Here is a 22,756-nt window from a genome sequence, read left to right as displayed (position 1 = left end):
AAGTAACAGCAGCTGAGGGCTCATCCCAGCTGTACACAAAAACAGGGAGTGGGGGCTGCACTTGGATACCTGCAGGCAGGGTTGGGCCCCTTCTGAAAGCTTCAATCCCTGTTTTTCAGAGACTCAATCAGGGATAATGACATTTTCACAAAGCTCTCTTAAGGCACGTGAAAACCCGAGTAAGAAAATGGAATCAAAGCCTTTGTTCCACTGGCCTCACGCCCCAAATTCCAACGGGACAGACAAGTCCCTCTCCTCGCAAGGCAACGTCTCCTACCTGGATCTGTGCCTTCCCCAGCCTTTGGTGGCCGCTGTCTCCATCCTCCCACACCTCCTCATCTTCCTCCTCAGCAGGCCTGGCTTCCTCATCCTGCAGAGCAAGCACAGGGACACTCACCAGCCTGCTCATCCCAACCCTGGGCAGCAGGGATGGACTGCTGGGACCCCCTGGACAGTCACCCCTCTGCTGGGCACCATCCCTGCTCTGCAGTCCATTCCCGTTCCTGGCCTGGCATCTCCTTTGAATGGGATGTTAAACCACAACCGCTTGCTCTGCTGGCTTTTGGGACATCAGAGACTCCCCCAAGGCAGTGGACAAAGCTCCTGTTCCCACACCCTCTGCCTCCCAAAGCCCTGCTAGGGCCAGGCAGAGCAAAGGAAACCCCTCAGTTCCTGCTGGAAATTCCCTCTTGTGCCCGTAAACCCAGGGAAATCGTGGCTGCCCCATCCCTGGAAGTGTTCAAGGCCAGGCTGGCCGCAGCTTGGAGCACCCTGTGGATGGAATGAGGTGATCCTTAAGGTCCCTTCCCACCCAAACTATTCTGCCATTCCAGGATGATTCTGTGATCTCTCCCTGTATTTATTTTGTATCGTTTCCTCTCTAATTTGAATTCCCAAATCGAAATGATTTTTTAAAGAAATCATTTAAAATTATCCCAGGAATAAAAAAGGGTGCATCAAACATACAAGAATCATTCCTACATCCATCAAATCATTATTAATTGGAAGCCTCTTTCCTCATCTCTGTACTTACTTTTCCTTTCCTGGGAAACTTTATGATCCCACAGTTTCTCCAAGAGATTTACTGGGATTGCAGAAAGGTTTGCTCTGTCAGGGAGGCAGGGGGGTTTACAACACTTGTTCCTCTGCATCTTTATCCTTTAACCAGCTTTCCCCCAGAACGGCATTGCAAGAGAAGTTCAGAATTACTAGAAATGGAATTTCCTCACTCTTTTCCAACTACTTCCAAATTCTTGGAATTATCCTCAAATGAAGCCTAGAAAACTACTGTGAAAACATCAATCAGAGGAACATCTTGAAAAGAGAAAACCCCATCCAGCAGCAGCCAAAACAATCCCATTGCTATTCTTACCTGGTCTCCAGGTGCTCCTGCCAGAGCTCCCAACACCCACTGCCATTCCATGAGGGTGAGGAGGCAGTTTTGGATGTGTTCTTTGCCATGGGATGGGATAACAGAGCCCAGAGGGTCTTTGTGTCCCTTCCAAGCCACCCCATGATTCCATGATACCATCAGCACCTGCACCAATTCCATTCTGGAAAGCCCAATTCCATTCCTCTCATTAACTCAGAATTTCTCCCTTCCTCTCTCTGCTCCACATCAGGCATGTGTTGGCACGTGCCACAGCCATGGGATGCCTCAGCATTGCCTGGGAATGCCACTCAAGGCTGTCCTGGTGGCCTCAGCGCTCCAAAATGCCCAGCTGGCTCCCGTTCCAGTCAGGAATGTCCCAAACAGCAGCGTGGGGTGTGCCCTCTGCCATCCCACCATTGGGGCAGCTCCCATAGAATGTGACCGACTTACTGGGCTTGGAATTCCTGGTTTAAAAAGCAGGTGCTGGAATATCCTCTCCTGAGAATATCCAGAAGAGACCAGAAGGCTCCCTGGAAGCCACAGGTCAGGGGCAGAGTCAGATGAACAATCCTGAACTGGTTTTCAGGGGATGCATCCCCAGCCTGTGGCTGCAAAAACTCCAGAGCTGTTCCTTCCCCTTGGGACAGCCAGGGAAAACATCCCTTCCATGGATTTCTGTCAGGAAAAACCTCACTGCTCCAGGCCACTTGGCTCCTCCCAAATCCAGGCCAGCACTCCAGCAGGCTCTAAGGACAAAACAACAGGAAAGACCATTTCAGGGCACATACCACAAGCTGGGCGTCACATTCCTCACTGGAACTCGGCTGTTCCCACATCCCTGTGAGTCGGGAGCATCCCCCATTCCTCGCTCCTCCATTCAGGAGAAAGAGACAACAGGGCTGTCAAACAGCCAGTGTGTAACCCCAACAATCCAGGGAAAACCACCTTGCTCTGGGGAGAAACATCATGCCCAGTTATGGAAAAAGCCAAAGAGCAGTACTGGAAACACTCCCAGGCATGGAGGCTCCCAGCTCCGGAAATGCAGCTCACAGGTTTCTTCCCATGGGAACCCCAATCTTGCCTGGGACTGGGCTCAGGGAGAAAGTCCTGCCCATTCCACCACTCTGGCATAGACACCCCAGGAAGGTGTCCCTGACCATGGCAAGGGGCTGAACAGGATGGTCTGTAAGGTTCTTGCCAGCACAGACCATTCCAGGAGTTTAAGGTGGATTTGAGCAGCTCCTGGGAACATGAACACCACCCACACCTCCCACGTGGCTCAGCCCAGAGTCCATCCAGCACTCACAGAGAGCTGCTGGGAGCTGAAATTCTCCCTGCTCCCCCTGCCTGGGAAACCCTGCCTCCAGCTCCTGGGAAAGAGGAGCTGCATCCTGCTGGGTGCCCCTGGCTCTGGGCAGCTGCCGCCTTCAGGCGGGGGGATGGCTCGGGCAGCTCCGGTGTCTGTTCCACCTCGATGATTTTGTGTTTTCCTGCATTTCCCTGGGCTGGAGGGGAGCAGGGGGTGCGGTGGGAGTGCGGGAAGGCAGCGGCGGGGAGGGCAAGGAGTGCGGCGGGGCACCGCACGGCGCAGGGGGGCTTCTGCTGGCAGTGGAGGGGCGCGACCGTACGGAGGCGTCCCCGCCGCTGCCGGCCACTGCCCACGGGGCTCCTGCCCGCCCCCGGCGCCACTGACCCCACACCCCGTGTCCCCACCCTGGGAACCACCATGGAAAATCATGCTGGAACCTCTAATCCTGACCCTGAGCCTTGATCTTTTACCCCCTTGACCTTTGACCCCTTGACCCATTCCTTGACTACCCGACCTTTGATCCCTGACCCCTGACCTTTGACCATTGCGTTTTGACCCATGACACCTGATCCCATGACCTTTGACCCCAACCTTCTACATGTGACATCTCTGCTTTGACCTTGACCACCTTGACCTTTGACCCCTGGACTTTGACCTTTGACTCCCTGACCCCCCCAACCTTTGCCCTGACTTTTGTCCCTTTATCCCCTAACTTTTAACCCCCTCTACTTTATACCCCTCACTGCTATTGCTACCTGGAACCCCTCACTCCTGCTCTACACGCCCCAGCCCCCAACCCGTACCTGTCACTCTCCAGCCTGCAGATGTCATCCCCACCTTTTTGGTGTGGGCCTTGTCCTCCTCTGAGGGTTCCAGGGTTATCCCAGCACCAGGGTTACTGAGCTGTGCTGCAGTGAGGGTTCCAGGGTTGCTGCATTGTGCTGCTGGTGGGGGGAAAATGGTGCTGTTAGGGGTGGTGTAAGGGCTGGTGCACCTTTTCCCTGTATTCCTAACCTCCACTGTGTACTCTCCACCCTGTGAGGGAGGCTCTTTGTTTGGCTGCACCCAAACCTCAGCGATGAACATCGCCTTGCAGACAGGACGGGACCAAGGAAAAACAAAACCCAGATGGGGGGGGAAAAAAAAAAAAGCTCACAGCTGGGTGTTTTCTTATTATAAAGTTAAAAATTAGTTGAAAAACTTGAAAGGCAAAAATCACACACACTCTCACAGACTGACACACGCACACACAGACAGACACACACTCTCACAGACAGACACCCCTTCTTCAGCTCACACACTGACTGCAGCCCTTACTCACAACACTCCACTGACAAAGACACATCAACACATCTTCCAACTGCTGCTCCCTGACGTGGAAGGGCAGATTCTGGGAAAAGCGGTAGCATCGGTGACTGCAGGGATCAGAATCAGCCTTGGGGACCTGCAAGACAACATGAGGCAGTCTACAAGGAGTTCCAGCTCGGAGTTATCCCCATCCACCAGGCCCATAAGTTTTCTACACAAAACCCCATAGACAAGAGATGAACCACAGAGTTCTACAACTGTTCAACCCAGCCACGACTCTACGTGCCAGGGCAGGGCAGCTCCAAGTGTAAGCACACCAAATAGAAGCAAAGATGACACGAGGACTTGAGATAACTCTCAGAAGATAAATTCTTGAGCCTGACATGCTTTGAGGCAATGGAACCTATGGAACTACCACAGTGAGGAGGGTCTAACACACTTCATAGAGAAGTCCATGGCCCATGAAAAGAAGATACTACCAAAAGTGAGAAGGAAGATGGATGAGAACATCTTGTGTACTTCTTCTGGTCTCCAAAAGCAAAACTGTAAAGATGCCAGAACGAGCCCGATCCGGGAAAGGACGCGAGCAGAGACCCCCGCTGCCGCTACGGCCCAGAGCGAGGCCGAGAAAGCACCGAGACATAACAAAGCCCTGTGACACAGGAGAGGATGGACACAAACTACAGAACATGGACAGAAATGACATAACACAGGCACGAGCTGAACCTGCCCAGCAATGGGCCCAAGATTCCTAGAGCAAGATGAGCCAGAGGCTGGCGATGCCGAAGGAAAGAAGGCTCTATGGCAGCAGCACGCGACAGTGAAACGTAACTCCTTCCAAGAAGCCAGTGCCAAAGCTGCTAAGAGGATGCTTGAGAAGCTCGGCAGGCCTAGAGAAGGAGGCAATGACTGCCAGGAGATACAAAGGGATCCCTAGGGAAGGACTCTGCCACCAAAGGCTGAAGTGATGTTGCAAAACGTGACCAACCAGCAAGTGGCCAAGATGCCCGCGGGCGGCTACGCCAGCGAGGAGGTAAAATGGAGACCGTGGCGATCGTGCCAGACCTGAAGGCGAGCTCCTCGGGCAAAAAGATCCACGATGATGGCGAGACTCAAAGGCCGATGACACGAAGCTCATGACAACACAGAGATGGGTTGGAACTGCCCTGCCCAGCAAAGGCTCGGGTGATGCTGAGGAGAAACCCTCTCCCTTTGCTTCCAAGGGGCCCTCCCACAGCAGCCCTCTCCTCTAAGCTAACTTCCAATTGCCTCCTGGAACTCCAAAGGTTTTTCCCTTCTCCCAACCACAGCTCCCAACACTTAGCTCTCTGAAGACAAGTGGACAAAATCCATCCTTGACAGAAAAAATGCATCAGCACCACAAATGTCAACACGTTCCCCACGGTCTGCTTTGGCAGCTGTGAAAGATGGAGAACAACGAGAAAATTCAGCCTCTGACAACACACGCCAAAAGAGACCCCTTCCGCAAGGCCCCCTCCCTCGAAACTGCCCAGGCTCAGCGCTTACCTGCTCTCTCCAAGCTTCAGCTCCACACCTGCTCACGGTACCTAAGACAACAAAACAGAAAATGTCACTGTTGCCCTCAAGAAGAGCAACCCCAGGCTACTCCACACCACTGCCCCGGCTCACCTCAAATCTTGATCTGACTCTGGAGGTGGCCAGGACAAACCTGCACAATGAAAAGGGACACGCTCAGCACGCTGCCATAGACCGCTGGCCTATCAGCCACCCCACCTAAATGCCAACTCACCTGCTCGCCTCTGGCCCTTGGCACGCCCAGGGCGGCAGCAGCACCTGCAGAGAAGCAAAGCAAAAACACAGGAAACATGCTGAGAGACTGTGAAACTACAGCCTTCCTGCTCCGACTGAAGTACACCACACCTATACCTTAGGCTTGCACCCTCCAGCATCCAGGGCCAGGACATCCTGCAGATGGACCACCTAAAACACACAAACAACAATGGATGCTTAGAGCTGCACCAAAAATTGAAACACCGAGGCTGTAACAACTCATTCTGTCCACCGCTCACTGCTCACCTCGCTCCATCAACCTTGACTGCCAATATCCAGCATTACTCCCAAAAAAAAAAAAAAAAAAAAAAGACATGAAACAATGCTGTAACAGTCATCATTTACACTGCCCCTGCAAAGACAAACAGCGACTGACCTTCCCATGGGAACCCCCTCACCTGGTATGGGGCACTCTGCCAGGGATTTAATCCATCTGCCTCTGAAAGAAAGTTATTACAGAAATCAAGGTGCTACATGGTAACTTAACAGTTCCAGCCATCCTGCATCAACCTAGGAATACCATCCATCGAGAAATGAACAGTACAGTCTTAGTCCCATTACACCCACACCCCAGACTATGCAGCAGGGCAGAGCAGCTCCAGGCCAAGCACACACAGAGGCCTGTCATGCAGGAGATGACAAATGAGGGGATGCAACAAGGAGAGAAAACTCTCAGCAAGAAGAATGACCACAGGGACCAAGAGAAGGCAGAAGGAGATGACCTAGGCAGGACCAACAATGAGCCAATGAAGCTCGAAGAACCCTGGCAGAAGAAGATGCCAACAGAAGGACTCATTCCAGGAGCACCCTTGAAAAACCACAAAGATGGATGCCTGACAACTGCACCATCAGCATCCTCTATGTATCTCCACATCCTTACAAGTCCTAATCTACTATAATGGATCACTGTGGAGCACAGCTGCTGATACAGCTCAGAACAAGACCATAAAAGACGTCCGACTCAACACTTCTAAAGAGAGATGCGATTCTGATGGGCGGCCAAGCTCACGAGTCAAAGGTTCGATGGTATCGGCACCGGGCCGAGGAATGCGGAGTTGGAGATGCTAAGGATGATGCCTGGCATTTTGGATAATCCCCTCAAAGGGGTAAGGCAAAAGACCTGCAACACAAGATGCCCAAAAGACACAGAACACACGATACACAAGTGACACGACACGCGCTGGGACTGCTCTGCCCTGTGCACCTCAGCGTTGTGATCAAAAGTGAGACTTCCCCTTTACATGGCCTAAGGGGCTCTTTCTCAGACATCCCCGACTCCAAAGCTTATTCAAAAACCCCTCCTGATGAGTCCCGACCCAGCACCCTGCTTTCATCCCCTCTGTGGGGTGTAGCCCTCGACTTATCTCTCGGATGTCTGGGGATGTGAATCCACGTCGGGTGCAAAAGACGGCCGCCTCGCCACCTGGGAAGCTCCTGCCCTCAGTGGGCTGTTCTCCCTTAGCTGGCTACAGGAAAGAAAAGCAAACATCAGTGCATGAGCTGAACAGCACATCAGCCAAAACCCAACAATTCCACTACTCACCATCTCCTAAGAATGCCCGGGTCCTCGGCCCGCCTGCTCCGGCCACATTCAGAGGCCGACGCCGTCGTCGCAGGGCACACCTGAGTTAAGAGGAGACAAGGTTCCGTGGCATTGCTGAAACCTGAGTGGGACCTCGCTCCTCCTCCCCGACTTGCTGCAAATCCTCCACCATTGCTGAAGGCTACCCAGACAGCACCTCCAAATGGAAAAGGTAACAGCTTCATCACAGATTCCTGTAATACTTCCAGAGGGCTCACAAGAGCAGCTCGAGGGTGGCAAACCAGCTCTGTCAGCTGGTCAGCAAGGGGGCTCAGCCCTGGTAGGCAAAATACAAGTGGAACACCTGGAACACACAAATGGATGCTTAGAGCTGCACCAGAATTTGGCACCCAAGCAATAACAACTGGTTCTGTCCACCAGTCACTGCTCACCTTGCTCACTCGACCTTGACTGCTGCTATCTGGCTTCACTTCCTAGAAATAAGGACAGAGAACAACCCTGTAACACAGCCACCCTTTATACCACCCCTGAAAAGCCAAGCAATGACCAACCTTCCCAGGGGGAGAAGGGGCAAAACAAAACAGAAAGGCACGTGCCCACACAGGGTCCAAAAGTGTCACATCGCCGGGGCAGTTTCCATCCGAAACCGTTCCACCGTGACCTCTTTCCACAAGGGTCTCTGTCACATTGGACCAGCAGTTTGAAGGCTGCAGACCACCTGTAAAACACACAAAAAAATGCTTACAGTTCCATCACTAATACAGCAACTCCAGTAGCACCCAGTTCTGTGCTGGAATCAATGCTCATCTCCGTTGCTGGTACTCATCCTGCCCATGGGTCCCCTGGTGCCCATACCCCACTCCACCTACCCCCCACTCTACTCCACAGGACAGAGCAGTTCCAAACACAAACACAAACAACACATGATGCTACAGTGTGACACAAGGATGATTAAAAAAGCTCTCAGCAAGAAGAACAACAGCAAGGATGGACACGATGCCAAAAGAGATGACCAATGGTATGGCAACCATGGACAGAGGCGGCTCTAAGGAGCAGAAGAAAAGACTGGAACAGTGACCTGTTCTAAGAGCTGTCACTCACAATGATCAAGATGGCTGTGAGACAGTGCCACATTCAGAATGCTCCCATATCCTGACAATCTTACAAGCCCCAGGACATCACAGCTCACAGCTGGAAAGGATGGATGGCAGCACAGCTGGGAACAAGGCCTCAAAAGACATCTGACTCGGTACTTCTGACTTGGGATGCCAAGACACAGCCAAGCCCACCGTAAAAGAACAAACGAGATCGGCATCGTGCCAAGAAGAGTGAATGTTTGAGCACCTGGAGATGATGGCTGACACTTGCAGTAAGCCCCCTGAGGGGAAAAGGCCTCCGAGATCCGATCCAAGGGAGAACAAAGACACAGAAGACACGCTGAACAACACAACACAGGCTGGAACTGCTCTGTCCTGCACACCCTATGGTCTGATCACAAGTAGAGCCACTCCTTTCAGCTGGCTTAAGAGGCCCCTTAGAGGGCATCCCTTTCCCCTATGCTAATTTTTAAATCTCTCCTGGGAATTTCCAGCCTGCTATCCTCCCACCTCTGGATCCCAGCCCCCAACTTAGCTTTTGGATGACTGGTGACATGAATCCACACTGGACACAAAACGAGTCCACCTCAGCTGTCTCGGAAGGCCCCCTGATGGCTGGGTTAGCCTCTTCATCAGCTACAATAAAGAAAGCCAAAATCAATGCCTGAGTTTAGGAGCCAAACCCCAACAAGTCAGCTACTGACCATCTGTCCTAAGTGCACCTGTGTCCTTGAGCATCCCTCTTCATCCCAAGACAAAGGTTGTGGCCATCATTATAATGGACACCTGGGTTAGCAAGAGTTACGTGGTGTTTCTGTGAGCTCAGTGGGTGCATCTGTGTGCCTTAAAACACACAAATGCATCTGCTGTGCTTGCAGGAAAGCTTGACAAGGCCCCTGAATAGACACCATTTCCTACCACACTACTTTCAAAACCTCTCCTGGCACTTCCTAACTTGATACCCTGCTCATGCTCCCTCTCACAGTTGCAATCCTCAACTTACCTATCAGAAGCCTCCAGCTCAGACGTCACCTCTAACACAGGGCAGGGTCCTTTTGCAGAACAATGAAGCTGCTGAAAAATATGAAGTGGCATACTTGACACAATCTGGAATTTCAAGAAGTTGCAATGCTCCTAACAAAAAAATAAACCGAACAGGAAATTACAGAAGCACCTTACCACCCCTGAACACTCAGCCCAGAACCATGAGCTTAAATACTCCCTGCACTCAATGCCATCTTCTTCATGGGGTCTCCAAAGCCTCTGCTGCTTTAGATGCCAAAAGCACCTCCTAAAAAACAGCCGACACAACCTGAAAGAGCTCCTTCATTAAAAGAACAGAAGAACTCTTCCCCCACCCCAGCCCACCAACACAAGGAGCTCCTGGGCCCCAGGGCTGGGGTTAATAGACCCCTGGCCGGGCCCCTCTCACTCCCACCACGCCCGGGAAAAGGGAGGAGGCAATTTTACCATAAGGGATCGAAGCTCTGAGAGGAGCTGCAGCTGTTTGGCTGCTCGGCCTTAAATTCCAGGTGAGCAAAGGGCTCCGTAGATGCCTTCTGTTTTACTACAGCTGCATCCATTGAAAGGGTAAAAAAGCTTCTTGTTTTGGCTGCGTAGACACATGAGTTGCATGATTCCTTGTTAAGTTCTGTAATTGGTCATTAGTAACTATTGAGTAGTACTCCATACAGGACTATGTAGAGTGGAGAAGAATAGTAATAATTTACATGGTGTAACTCCTGTTGGGGCCTCTAATTAGGGCTGTATTCACTGTAAATAAAACTAAAAAAAAATAACGGGCTCTCTGGCAGCAGGAGGGTTTTGTGTGTGCTGGGCTCACTCCCTTGTGAGAGATTGGGTGCCAGTACCCAGCTAGAAGTGTCCTGAAGTACAGATTTAAATTCTTAAAATGCTGAAAAAGGGGGAGCTTCCTTCAACTGAACCCCTTAAAATGAGGGACTAGGGAGTGTTTGTCTCTACTTAAATAGATGCCATGGCAATAAATGGGTTCTCTCCTGTGAATCCCCTAAAATACTTAGGAAGGGCTCTGCTATGAGACAGGTACCTGCCCTCCTCAAACAAGGCAGGGGTTTTAGAGTGGGAAAAAAGAAGGAAAGGAGCCCTTTTGGACACTGTTCACCAGGGACAGGCTCTGCAGCAAAGCCCAGATATTATTCATTCACCACATTCTGGGGTCAGAGTTCCCACGTGGGAATGAGACAAAAGCAATAAATGCCCATTTCATGTAGGGGTAGTACCAAAATGGCAAAGATCAGCACAGCCTGGATTGTGGCTGAAGCTGCTGTGCAGAGTCGCTGTTCAGCTCCTCCTGAGGGGGGCCAGGTTCAGGATGGAGGTGCTGAAGGGCTTCCTTGGACATGGATGCTGGGCAACCAGAGGACGGCCCCGTTGTGCAGGACAGCAGCACAACCCCCTAATTTCTGTGCAATCCAATGGTCCAAGCTCCTGGTGACATCAATTTCCATATTTCCAGTGGGTTTTGGTCACAGGCACAAGAGTTCAGTGGAGTTCACCTCTGAGCCTGCTCTTTACTCAGAATGCTTTAAATCTGGAATTAAGGGATGTGACAAATTGCCACTCCAAGAGGAAGGGAATGTTGCTGTCCCTGCCCAGCTCTGCAGCCCTACCTGGTGTCTCTTGCCATCACCGGGAATGCAGGGCCGGCTCTGCCGGCCAGAAGGGGAAGGATGCTCCGTGCCATCCCGAGCCCTCTCCTGCCATCCAGAGGCACCAGCCCCGCAGAGATTTGGGGAATCACCGCTGCCCCGTGCTGGCTGTGTCCCCAGGGCTTAACCTGTCCCACCCTCTCCAGGAAAGAGATCCCTCAAAACACCATGAAACTCATCTGCTGAGCCAAAGGAGAAGGAGTTTATTCCCTGGTGAGATAAACAAGGTTCACTTTGTAAAATCTTAAGAAAAATTTAATAAAAGGGCAATTAGGAGACAACCGCAAAAAGGGTATTATGGCCAGGTGCTTTGGCAGAGCCAAAGGCACACCTCTGCATCCAAAAGATCGTCTTCAAAAGTGCATCGCTTATTGCATGTTCATCACCAGCATGCATAATTCATGAATTCTTTGGAGTTTCTAAGTATCATCCTATCAGCCTTATCTTCCTCCTTGGCTCCATTCTGTCTCTGCTCCCTCCATCAATTCTTCTCTCTGGTTTCGGGTGTTCTTCTTCTCTGATAAAATACTCCAGGAATGTGAAGATTCTCTTTCTCTGCCCACCTTCTCCAAACTGACTACATAAACAATAGACATTCTATACCATGCATTACATCATAGAACCTAGGCAAAGTTTATCCAACATTAAGTAACATGCAAAAAGCCAACATGACTATACCTTTATAACATGGGGGCCCAGGCAGTGAGGGTCATTCCATGAGGAATAGAGCCAGGGAACAGGACTGAGCCCGGCTGCACTGCTTGGAGCCACGTGGAGCCGGGAGGGAGGAGGAAATCCATGCTCCAGTGTGCTCCCTGCAGAGCATCCCTCCCACATTGCCTGTGGCACTGCCCCTGCTCCCTTCTGCTGCAGGAATAAACCACCCCAGGGAGGGTGATCCTATGGATATTTATTGATGAGGTGACGCAAGGAAACCCTCAGCCACTGTCCTGGGGTCCTTCAGCAGCACAGGGGAAGGGATCAACAGGCTCAGACCCCCGTGTTCCTGTTGGTATCCTTGCTGCCGGCAATTTTGTCTTTCTGCTCCTCAAAGACCCTCTGGAGCGAGAGCCGGAGGGACCCCACGGAGCAGGAGCTCCAGCACCTCCCTGCCAGGAAGTAGATGACGGGTTTGATGGTGCTGTGGATGCAGGCGAGCAGAAAAACAACCTGGGAGGACACAGCGATGTAACCGAGCTGCTGCAGGAAATTCCAGAGGCTGAGGAAGAGAGTGAAGAGCACAATGATGAAGATAACGATGTCGCGCCTCTTGGGTTGCTGCTGCCGGGAGCCACACTTGGCTTTAACGATGTCGATTGTGCGGGTGATGACCACGGGTGCAGCAAAGATGAGCAGGATGACGGCAAACATGGAGATGAGAACCACCCGGCAGTGCTCCTGCTCTTGTGATGGGCACAGGTATGTCACTGTGGGAATGACAGTGAAGAGAGCGAAGAAGGCCCAGAATTGGACACTGTCAAGTGCCCACAGCAGGCGCTGGGGAAAGTTGCAGCGGCAGCTGAGCCGGCAGAGCTTGTTCACATCCCATATGACGGTGATGCGTGTCAGCCGGAACAGCCCCCAGTAGTAGGAGACCATGGAGAGCTGGAAAAGGAAGCTCACGTACACCTGGGCCATAATAGGAGAGCAGGACACGTTCTCCAGCAGGAAGAGCAGGGAGGAGGGCAGCGCGAAGAGGAGGAAAATGAAGTCAACAGCAGCCAGGTGAAAGATGCCAAAATTGTTGGCGTTTAGTTTGAGGAGCCAGAGGACAGCCGCATTCCCAGCCAGCCCACAGAGGCAGATGGGCAGTGTCACACTGTGTATGGCCACGTCGGTGACATCTGTCTCACACAAATTGGCTCCTTTGGTGGGTGAGGTGGGAGGTGGGGACACGGAGCTCACCGCCATGGATGGATGCTGGGCAGGCGGTGGGATGTGGCCCCGGCTGTGGTCAGAGTGGATGGGCAGTCAGTGCTTGGGGAATCCAGGGATGGACCAAGCGGCTCCTCAGCAGCTCCCTGCAGTGGGAAGGATTCGGTGGAGAGAAGTGAGATGTGCAGGGGAGGAGGGTGGTGGGAATGGTGGGGTGGGAGAGGGAGGTGGGAGGGTTGGGATGTGCAGCAGGGGATTGATAAATAACATAGAGAATAAACATTTTCAGTTCCCCAATGTTGCTGAAAGACCTACTAGTCAAAAAGAGAAAGGGATTTAAATGTGTGCACACAGGGCAAGAAACGTGGCTGGAGCCAGTGGGAAAACAGATCTCGCAGGCTGCAGTGGTTCTGGGGCAGTTCTGTCACAAGAAGCAACAGTGCACATCCAGAAAAATAGTTCAAGGCAAGGTCACCTTTAATACTGAAGCATTCAGTGAATATGACCAGCTGAGACCCCTCTTAATGAATCTGCAGGACCATCAAAAGACTTCCAGGAGGAGGTGAATGCATGGAAATTAGTTCTAGGAAAGTGATTTTTGTGTATTAGATAAGAAACCGATTTGAATGACAATGTGTGTTTCTAGTGGATAAAACCCCTGCTGTAAAGTCTCCCCACACACACAGAACAAGGAGAGATCCCCCTGTGTGTCCTGCACAGGTAAAGAATTCCTGCTTCCTCCTGCTTCCCATTGTGTTAGAAAGTTTATTCTGGTCCATTTTGGTATCAAGATGCAGAATTGAAGAGCAGGGCAGAGCAGGGAGGAGCTGGGGAGGGCACTGCAGTCAGCGGGAGAGGGTGGCAGGCACAGAGCAGCTGCAGGAGGAGAGGAAGGTGGGGCAGGGAGGAAGGAGAACATTCCACTGACCTGTTCAGTGTGGGGCAGCAGCAGGCACAGGGGCTCTGTCCCCATCAGCGGCGCTTCCTGGCACCCCTTGCTCCTTTGGGATCCACATCCTAAAGCGGCTCCTCCCAGCTCAGGAACACGAAGGAGAAAGTGCCCAGATCACCAGGAGGTGCCACTGCTGTCCCACCAGCTCCTCTCCGTGCCCTGTCCTCGTGTTGCTCCCCCAGGCTGGGTGGAGTCACGGGAGAGTCGGAAATTGTGACTTTGGCTACGTCAGAGCTCCAGTTCCTCGGAGTTATTTGTCTTGGGGGTTTTTTGCTACAGAGGAAGTGGCTTTTGTCAGAAGCTCCGCGTGAACAGTTTTGCAAATGGCTCCTTCTTTCCTCCTAGTTAGAAACACTCCTTCCCTGCAGCATGTCCCGTTCTCCGACTGCCTTCCCTCTCCCGACAGGCTTCTACCGTTCCTCATTTCACTTCCTTGAGGGGTCATGGTCCCTCCAGCAGCAGGGGGGTGCTGGTGGTGCTGGTGGCACTGGAATGTTGGCAGTGCTGGCAGTGCTGGTGAGGCAGCTGGGTGCTTCTCAGAAGCACCTCCCATTCTGGGAAGAGCTCTGAGATCATTGCCAAAACCTCCCCCAAGGAAGCACAGCTGAGCGGCTTCCCATCCTATCCCCATCCCATTCTCATTCCTGCACTCCATCCCCAACCCCACCTCGCCCTCCATCCTCACCCCATCCCATCCCATCCCATCCCATCCCTATCCCATCCCATCCCATCCCATCCCATCCCATCCCATCCCATCCCATCCCATCCCATGCCATCCCATCCCGCAGGTTTCCCGCCCGGCAGCCTCTCCCCACCTTGAAGCGCTGCCCGTCGGGCTCTGCTGCTCTCCAGTGCGGACATTTGGGATCGGCAGCATCCAGACCCTTCCTGACCCCTCCTGACCCCTCGCACACGCCCAGACCCCCCCGGGGCCGCCTTCCCCCCGACAGCCCCGCTCCTGCCCCGCTCCAGCCGGGACCAGGCACATCTTTGCCGTGGCACTCCCGGAGCAGCCGGGGCCGTGCTGAGCCCCTGGGCCATCCTGCCCGTGCCGCCTGTGCCGGTGCCAGCCCAGCTCCGGGCACTCGGCATCACGGGGGCTCCGGGCAGCACCAGCCGTGGCCGTGTCCCCTCCCTCCACCCACATTCCCGGCTGGCAGCAGGAGCCAGAGGAAGCCGGGGAGCGCCGGCAGAGGGGGCCAGGGCAGCTCAGGTTTCACGGAGCTGTTTATTGATATCAGACTGCAGGGGGATGCAGGAACCATGCCACGGGGATTTTTGGGATGACAGCCCTGTGAGGAAGGATCCGTTTGGGGAACAGTGTCCTAGGAACCGTGAGGGAGGAGGAAATCCATGCTCCAATGTGCTCCCTGCAGAGCTTCCCTCCCACATCGCCTGTGGCACTGCCCCTGCTCCCTTCTCCTACGGAATTACACCACCCCAGGGAGGGTGATCCCGTGGATATTTATTGATCAGGTGGCTCAAGGAATCCCTCAGCCACTGTCCCGGGGTCCTTCAGCAGTGCAGGGGAAGGGATCAACAGGCTCAGATCACCGTGTCCATGGCAGGATCATTGCTGCTGGGAGTATTTTCTTCTGGTTCCTCAAAGACCTTCTGGAGGGATTCCCTGAGGGACCCCACGGTACAGAGCGTCCAGCACCTCCCCACAGAGCAGTGCCTCCAGGAACTCCCCACTGAGAAGTAGATGAAGGGTTTGATGGTGCTGTTGATGCAGGCGAGCAGGAAAACAACCTGGGAGGACACAACGGTGTAACCGAGCTGCTGCAGGAAATTCCAGACACTGATGGGGAGAGCGAAGAGCACAATGAGGAAGATAACGATGTCACGCCTCTTGGGTTGCTGCTGCTGGGAGCTGCACTTGGCTTTAACGATGTCAGTTGTGCTGGAAATGAACACGGGTGCAGCAATGAGGAGCAGGATGGCGGCAAACACAGAGGTGAGAGCCACCCGGCAGTGCTCCTCTTCGTGTAATGGGCACAGGAATGTCACCGTGGGAATGACAGTGAAGAGAGCAAAGAAGGCACAGTATTGGACACCGCCGATCACCCACAGCAGGCGCAGGGGAGGGTGGCACTGGCAGAGCTGGAGGAGCTTTCTCATGTCACTAACCACATCGAGGCGCGCCAGCCGGAACAGCCCCCAGTAGCAGGACATCATGGACAGCTGGAAAAGGAAGCTCACGTACACCAGGGGCATGATAGGAGAGCAGGACACATCCTCCAGCAGGGAGAGCAGGGTGGAGGGGGCCGCGAGGAGGAGGAAGATGAAGTCAACAGCAGCCAGGTCAAAGATGCGGACAATACGGCCTTGCAGTGTGAGGAGCCGGAGGACAGCCCCATTCCCAGCCAGCCCACAGAGGCAGATGAGCAGTGTCACACTGTGTATGGCCACGTTGGTGACATCTATCTCACATGGATCATCTCCTTCGGTGGGTGAGGCAGAAGGTGGGAACACGGAGCTCACCGCCATGGATGGACACTGGGCAAGCAGTGGGATGTGGCCCCGGCTGTGGTCAGAGTGGATGGGCAGTCAGTGCTTGGAGAATCCAGGGATGGACCAAGCGGCTCCTCAGCAGCTCCCTGCAGCGGGAAGGATTCGGTGGAGAGAAGTGAGATGTGCAGGGAAGGAGGGTGGTGGGAATGGTGGGGTGGGAGAGGGAGGTGGGAGGGTTGGGCTGTTCAGCAGGGGACTGATAAAGAACATAGAGAATAAACATTTTCAGTTTCCTGATGTTGCTGAAAGACCTACTGATCAAAAAGATAGAAAGATTTAAATGTGTGCACACAGGGCAAGAAATGAGGCTGGAGCCGGTGCAGGAACAGATCAGGAGGCCTGCAGTGGTTCTGGGGCAGTTCTGTAACAAGAAGCAACAGTGCACACCCAGAAAAATTGTTCAAGGCAAGCTCACCTTCAATACTGAAGCATTCAGTGAATATGAGCAGCAGAGACCCCTCTTAATGAATCTGCAGGACCATCAAAAGACTTCCAGGAGGAGGTGGATGCATGGAAATTAGTTCTAGGAAAGTGATTTTTGTGTATTAGATAGGAAACAGATTTGAATGCCTCTGTGTGTTTATAGTGGATAAAACCCCTGCTGTAAAGTCTCCCCACACACAGAACAAGGAGAGATCCCCCTGTGTGTCCTGCACAGGTAAAGAATTCCTGCTTCCTCACGCTTCCCATTGTGTTAGAAAGTTTATTTCAGCCCATTTTGGTATCAAGATGCAGAATGGAAGAGCAGGGCAGAGCAGGGAGGAGCTGGGGAGGGCACTGCAGTCACCAGGAGAGGGTGGCAGGCACAGAGCAGCTGCAGGAGGAGAGGAAGGTGGGGCAGGGAGGAAGGAGAACATTCCACTGACCTGTTCAGTGTGGGGCAGCAGCAGGCACAGGGGCTCTGTCCCCATCAGCGGCGCCTCCGGGCATCGCCCTCTTCTTTTGGGATCCATATCCTGAAGTGGCTGCTCCCAGGTGTCCTGAACGAGCAGGCTTGAAATTGCTCCAAAAGTCACCAGCAAGGCTATGAGCAAAAGTCACATGTAGTATTACTTTACAAAGCTCAACAGATTCATTGGCAAGATTCACTCTGTTGGAGTGAAAGCTCCTCTGGACTCAGGCTCAGAGGGAAGCCAAAGCACTGGGGTTGAATTAAAACCTTTGGACAAGCTGAGATATATGACACCACGCCAAAGTGAAAAAGAAATACAGATTTTTAACTTCAGTAGAAATATATGCTAAGTGCCTTAAACATTAAAAAGCTGTAGCAGAGATCTTAAAACACAGTTCTTGCTGCAGCAGTGTTACCTTTTCAAAGAATTCTTTACTTTAGACAAAATATTGATAAAATTACACTGTTCACATTTTTTAGATAGAGTGTTCACATAAACAATAAGAGCTGATAGAAACTGTGTATGCAGATCTGTGTAATACCTGTGTAACACTGGTGTAAGGCTTACAACTGTTAGAATGAGACCAGGATAGGTTAAGAGAAGGAAAACTAGAATCGTGTGTTAATCTTATTGGCCAATTAACAAATAGAATCCACACTTCTGTAAGAAAAAACATAGAGTGTGTATAGAGTGTAGAGTGTATAGTATATAGTATAGAGGGTATAGTATATAGTGTGTATAGTGTATAGTATATAGTATAGAGTGTATAATGTATAGAGCGTATGGAACATATAGAGCATATGGAGCATATAGAACATATAGAAGAAGCTGGTTTTGCCTGCTGTTGATGCTGCTGCTTGCCTTTATCATGTAACCCCCTTTGAACTCTGCCTTCAAGAAAGCTGTGAGACTATGAAATAAAGAACTTAGCAGAACAGCAGCCTCCTCTGCTCTGTTACCCTGGTCCGAGAAGGAAAGGTACCTTGTCAAAAGCTCAACACACTCTACTTACAAAGGGCAACTAAGGCACAACAGGGAAAGCAAGCAACAACAAAACCAAACAAAATCCAGGCAATCAAAACAGAAATGAATTGAAACTACCTAAGCATGTGTGGGTGTCTGTGTGTAAAAACAGTGTGAACAAGGATGGAAAGGAATGTGGCCCAAAGCTTAACAACACTTAACAGTGCTTTACCTTAACTTATATCTTAATTTATATCTTTACCTTAACAATCTGCAGAGAAATAACACTTAACAGCACTTAGCCTAAATTATAACTAGACCTTAACTTCCAGACTCGCTCTAGCACCTGCACAGAGGGTGTGCATGCAGACAAATAGTCAGTGCAAGGTAAGGTACCTGTGGAAAAACTGCCCTCCGAGGTCAGTGAAAATCCTCACTTCGGGTGCTTTTGCATCTCCCGACGGGCGAAGGATCCTCGAGGTGATCGGCCCAGCACGCACTGTGGTTCAGTGATGCCCCAGCTACAGCAAACCTGAGGCTTTGCTGGCTCTGAGAGGCGTCCCCCTCAGAGGACACAGTTGGTGGCAGCCGCTGCAGCCCAGGAGAGCTCAGCGGGCACCCTCCTGGGGGTGGCCAGGTTCAGGATGGAGGTGCTGAAGGGCTTCCTTGGACATGGATGCTGGGCAACCAGAGGACGGCCCCGTTGTGCAGGACAGCAGCACAACCCCCTAATTTCTGTGCAATCCAATGGTCCAAGCTCCTGGTGACATCAATTTCCATATTTCCAGTGGGTTTTGGTCACAGGCACAAGAGTTCAGTGGAGTTCACCTCTGAGCCTGCTCTTTACTCAGAATGCTTTAAATCTGGAATGAAGGAATGTGACAAATTGCCACTCCAAGAGGAAGGGAATGTTGCTGTCCCTGCCCAGCTCTGCAGCCCTACCTGGTGTCTCTTGCCATCACCGGGAATGCAGGGCCGGCTCTGCCGGCCAGAAGGGGAAGGATGCTCCGTGCCATCCCGAGCCCTCTCCTGCCATCCAGAGGCACCAGCCCCGCAGAGATTTGGGGAATCACCGCTGCCTTGTGCTGGCTGTGTCCCCAGGGCTTAACCTGTCCCACCCTCTCCGGGAAAGAGATCCCTCAAAACACCATGAAACTCATCTGCTGAGCCAAAGGAGAAGGAGTTTATTCCCTGGGGCGCAGAGGCAGTGAGGGTCATTCCATGGGGAATAGAGCCAGGGAACAGGACTGAGCCCGGCTGCACTGCTTGGAGCCACGTGGAGCCGGGAGGGAGGAGGAAATCCATGCTCCAGTGTGCTCCCTGCAGAGCATCCCTCCCACATTGCCTGTGGCACTGCCCCTGCTCCCTTCTCCTGCAGGAATAAACCACACCAGGGAGGGTGATCCCGTGGATATTTATTGATGAGGTGACGCAAGGAAACCCTCAGCCACTGTCCTGGGGTCCTTCAGCAGCACAGGGGAAGGGATCAACAGGCTCAGACCCCCGTGTTCCTGTTGGTATCCTTGCTGCCGGCAATTTTGTCTTTCTGCTCCTCAAAGACCCTCTGGAGTGAGAGCCGGAGGGACCCCACGGAGCAGGAGCTCCAGCACCTCCCTGCCAGGAAGTAGATGACGGGTTTGATGGTGCTGTGGATGCAGGCGAGCAGAAAAACAACCTGGGAGGACACAGCGATGTAACCGAGCTGCTGCAGGAAATTCCAGAGGCTGAGGAAGAGAGTGAAGAGCACAATGATGAAGATAACGATGTCGCGCCTCTTGGGTTGCTGCTGCCGGGAGCCACACTTGGCTTTAACGATGTCGATTGTGCGGGTGATGACCACGGGTGCAGCAAAGATGAGCAGGATGACGGCAAACATGGAGATGAGAACCACCCGGCAGTGCTCCTGCTCTTGTGATGGGCACAGGTATGTCACTGTGGGAATGACAGTGAAGAGAGCGAAGAAGGCCCAGAATTGGACACTGTCAAGTGCCCACAGCAGGCGCTGGGGAAAGTTGCAGCGGCAGCCGAGCCGGCAGAGCTTGTTCACATCCCATATGACGGTGATGCGTGTCAGCCGGAACAGCCCCCAGTAGTAGGAGACCATGGAGAGCTGGAAAAGGAAGCTCACGTACACCTGGGCCATAATAGGAGAGCAGGACACGTTCTCCAGCAGGAAGAGCAGGGAGGAGGGCAGCGCGAAGAGGAGGAAAATGAAGTCAACAGCAGCCAGGTGAAAGATGCCGAAATTGTTGGCGTTTAGTTTGAGGAGCCAGAGGACAGCCGCATTCCCAGCCAGCCCACAGAGGCAGATGGGCAGTGTCACACTGTGTATGGCCACGTCGGTGACATCTGTCTCACACAAATTGGCTCCTTTGGTGGGTGAGGTGGGAGGTGGGGACACGGAGCTCACCGCCATGGATGGACGCTGGGCAGGCGCTGGGATGTGGGCCCGGCTGTGGTCAGAGTGGATGGGCAGTCAGTGCTTGGAGAATCCAGGGATGGACCAAGCGGCTCCTCAGCAGCTCCCTGCAGAGGGAAGGGTTTGGTGGAGACAAGTGAGATGTGCAGGGGAGGAGGGTGGTGGGAATGGTGGGGTGGGAGAGGGAGGTGGGAGGGTTGGGATGTGCAGCAGGGGATTGATAAATAACATAGAGAATAAACATTTTCAGTTCCCCAATGTTGCTGAAAGACCTACTAGTCAAAAAGAGAAAGGGATTTAAATGTGTGCACACAGGGCAAGAAACGTGGCTGGAGCCAGTGGGAAAACAGATCTCGCAGGCTGCAGTGGTTCTGGGGCAGTTCTGTCACAAGAAGCAACAGTGCACATCCAGAAAAATAGTTCAAGGCAAGGTCACCTTTAATACTGAAGCATTCAGTGAATATGACCAGCTGAGACCCCTCTTAATGAATCTGCAGGACCATCAAAAGACTTCCAGGAGGAGGTGAATGCATGGAAATTAGTTCTAGGAAAGTGATTTTTGTGTATTAGATAAGAAACCGATTTGAATGACAATGTGTGTTTCTAGTGGATAAAACCCCTGCTGTAAAGTCTCCCCACACACACAGAACAAGGAGAGATCCCCCTGTGTGTCCTGCACAGGTAAAGAATTCCTGCTTCCTCCTGCTTCCCATTGTGTTAGAAAGTTTATTCTGGTCCATTTTGGTATCAAGATGCAGAATTGAAGAGCAGGGCAGAGCAGGGGGTATCTGGGGAGGGCACTGCGGTCACCGGGAGAGGGTGGCAGGCACAGAGCAGCTGCAGGAGGAGAGGAAGGTGGGGCAGGGAGGAAGGAGAACATTCCACTGACCTGTTCAGTGTGGGGCAGCAGCAGGCACAGGGGCTCTGTCCCCATCAGCGGCGCTTCCTGGCACCCCTTGCTCCTTTGGGATCCACATCCTAAAGCGGCTCCTCCCAGCTCAGGAACACGAAGGAGAAAGTGCCCAGATCACCAGGAGGTGCCACTGCTGTCCCACCAGCTCCTCTCCGTGCCCCGTCCTCGTGTTGCTTCCCCAGGCTGGGTGGGGTCACGGGAGAGTCGGAAATTGTGACTTTGGCTACGTCAGAGCTCCACTTCCTCGGAGTTATTTGTCTTGGGGTTTTTTTGCTACAGAGGAAGTGGCTTTTGTCAGAAGCTCCGCGTGAACAGTTTTGCAAATGGCTCCTTCTTTCCTCCTAGTTAGAAACACTCCTTCCCTGCAGCATGTCCCGTTCTCCGACTGCCTTCCCTCTCCCGACAGGCTTCTACCGTTCCTCGTTTCACTTCCTTGAGGGGTCATGGTCCCTCCAGCAGCAGGGGGGTGCTGGTGGTGCTGGTGGCACTGGAATGCTGGCAGTGCTGGCAGTGCTGGTGAGGCAGCTGGCTGCTTCTCAGAAGCACCTCCCATTCTGGGAAGAGCTCTGAGATCATTGCCAAAACCTCCCCCAAGGAAGCACAGCTGAGCTGCTTCCCATCCTATCCCCATCCCATTCTCATTCCTGCACTCCATCCCCAACCCCACCTCGCCCTCCATCCTCACCCCATCCCATCCCATCCCATCCCATCCCTATCCCATCCCATCTCATCCCCATCCCATCCCATCCCATCCCATGCCATCCCATCCCGCAGGTTTCCCGCCCGGCAGCCTCTCCCCACCTTGAAGCGCTGCCCGTCGGGCTCTGCTGCTCTCCAGGGCGGACATTTGGGATCGGCAGCATCCAGAGCCTTCCTGACCCCTCCTGACCCCTCGCACACGCCCAGACCCCCCCGGGGCCGCCTTCCCCCCGACAGCCCCGCTCCTGCCCCGCTCCAGCCGGGACCAGGCACATCTTTGCCGTGGCACTCCCGGAGCAGCCGGGGCCGTGCTGAGCCCCTGGGCCATCCTGCCCGTGCCGCCTGTGCCGGTGCCAGCCCAGCTCCGGGCACTCGGCATCACGGGGGCTCCGGGCAG

The 22,756-nt window shown here is 53.0% G+C and overlaps 3 protein-coding genes across 4 annotated transcripts in view; all 3 read right to left on the bottom strand.

Moving 5' to 3' along the window:
• LOC116445372 (mas-related G-protein coupled receptor member H-like) overlaps positions 1-22,315 on the bottom strand; it is a 57,244-nt gene extending 34,929 nt beyond the window's left edge. The window contains exons 1-2 of one of the 2 annotated variants that reach the window (XR_004240737.1): positions 21,637-22,297; positions 20,739-20,854 (exon numbers count right to left, since the gene is read on the bottom strand). Coding sequence is in view for 1 of the 2 variants with exons in the window: in XM_032111951.1 (XP_031967842.1) it covers positions 19,824-20,744 (921 nt within the window). In the remaining variant the exon portion in view is untranslated. Of the gene's footprint in view, positions 1-19,170; positions 20,855-21,636 lie in introns of those variants that run through there. The other variant, XM_032111951.1, reaches the window with a different exon arrangement.
• On the bottom strand, positions 11,092-14,072 carry LOC116445401 (mas-related G-protein coupled receptor member H-like). Its single transcript, XM_032111999.1, is given in 3 exon segments — positions 11,092-13,077; positions 13,080-13,152; positions 13,935-14,072. Coding segments are annotated over 3 exon segments (1,074 nt in total). The 5' UTR covers positions 13,980-14,072; the 3' UTR covers positions 11,092-12,121.
• LOC116445348 (mas-related G-protein coupled receptor member B4-like) lies at positions 15,168-19,040 on the bottom strand. The gene is given in 4 exon segments (XM_032111909.1): positions 15,168-16,483; positions 16,486-16,558; positions 17,339-17,496; positions 18,725-19,040. Coding segments are annotated over 3 exon segments (1,140 nt in total). The 5' UTR covers positions 17,426-17,496; positions 18,725-19,040; the 3' UTR covers positions 15,168-15,503.
• Positions 22,316-22,756: the final 441 nt, after the last annotated feature.

This window comes from Corvus moneduloides, chromosome 6 (genome assembly GCF_009650955.1).
Source record: "Corvus moneduloides isolate bCorMon1 chromosome 6, bCorMon1.pri, whole genome shotgun sequence".
In the NCBI taxonomy this organism is placed as follows: domain Eukaryota; kingdom Metazoa; phylum Chordata; class Aves; order Passeriformes; family Corvidae; genus Corvus; species Corvus moneduloides.
Note: the sequence above shows the minus strand (reverse complement) of the source record. Positions and strands in the feature narration are given on the sequence as shown.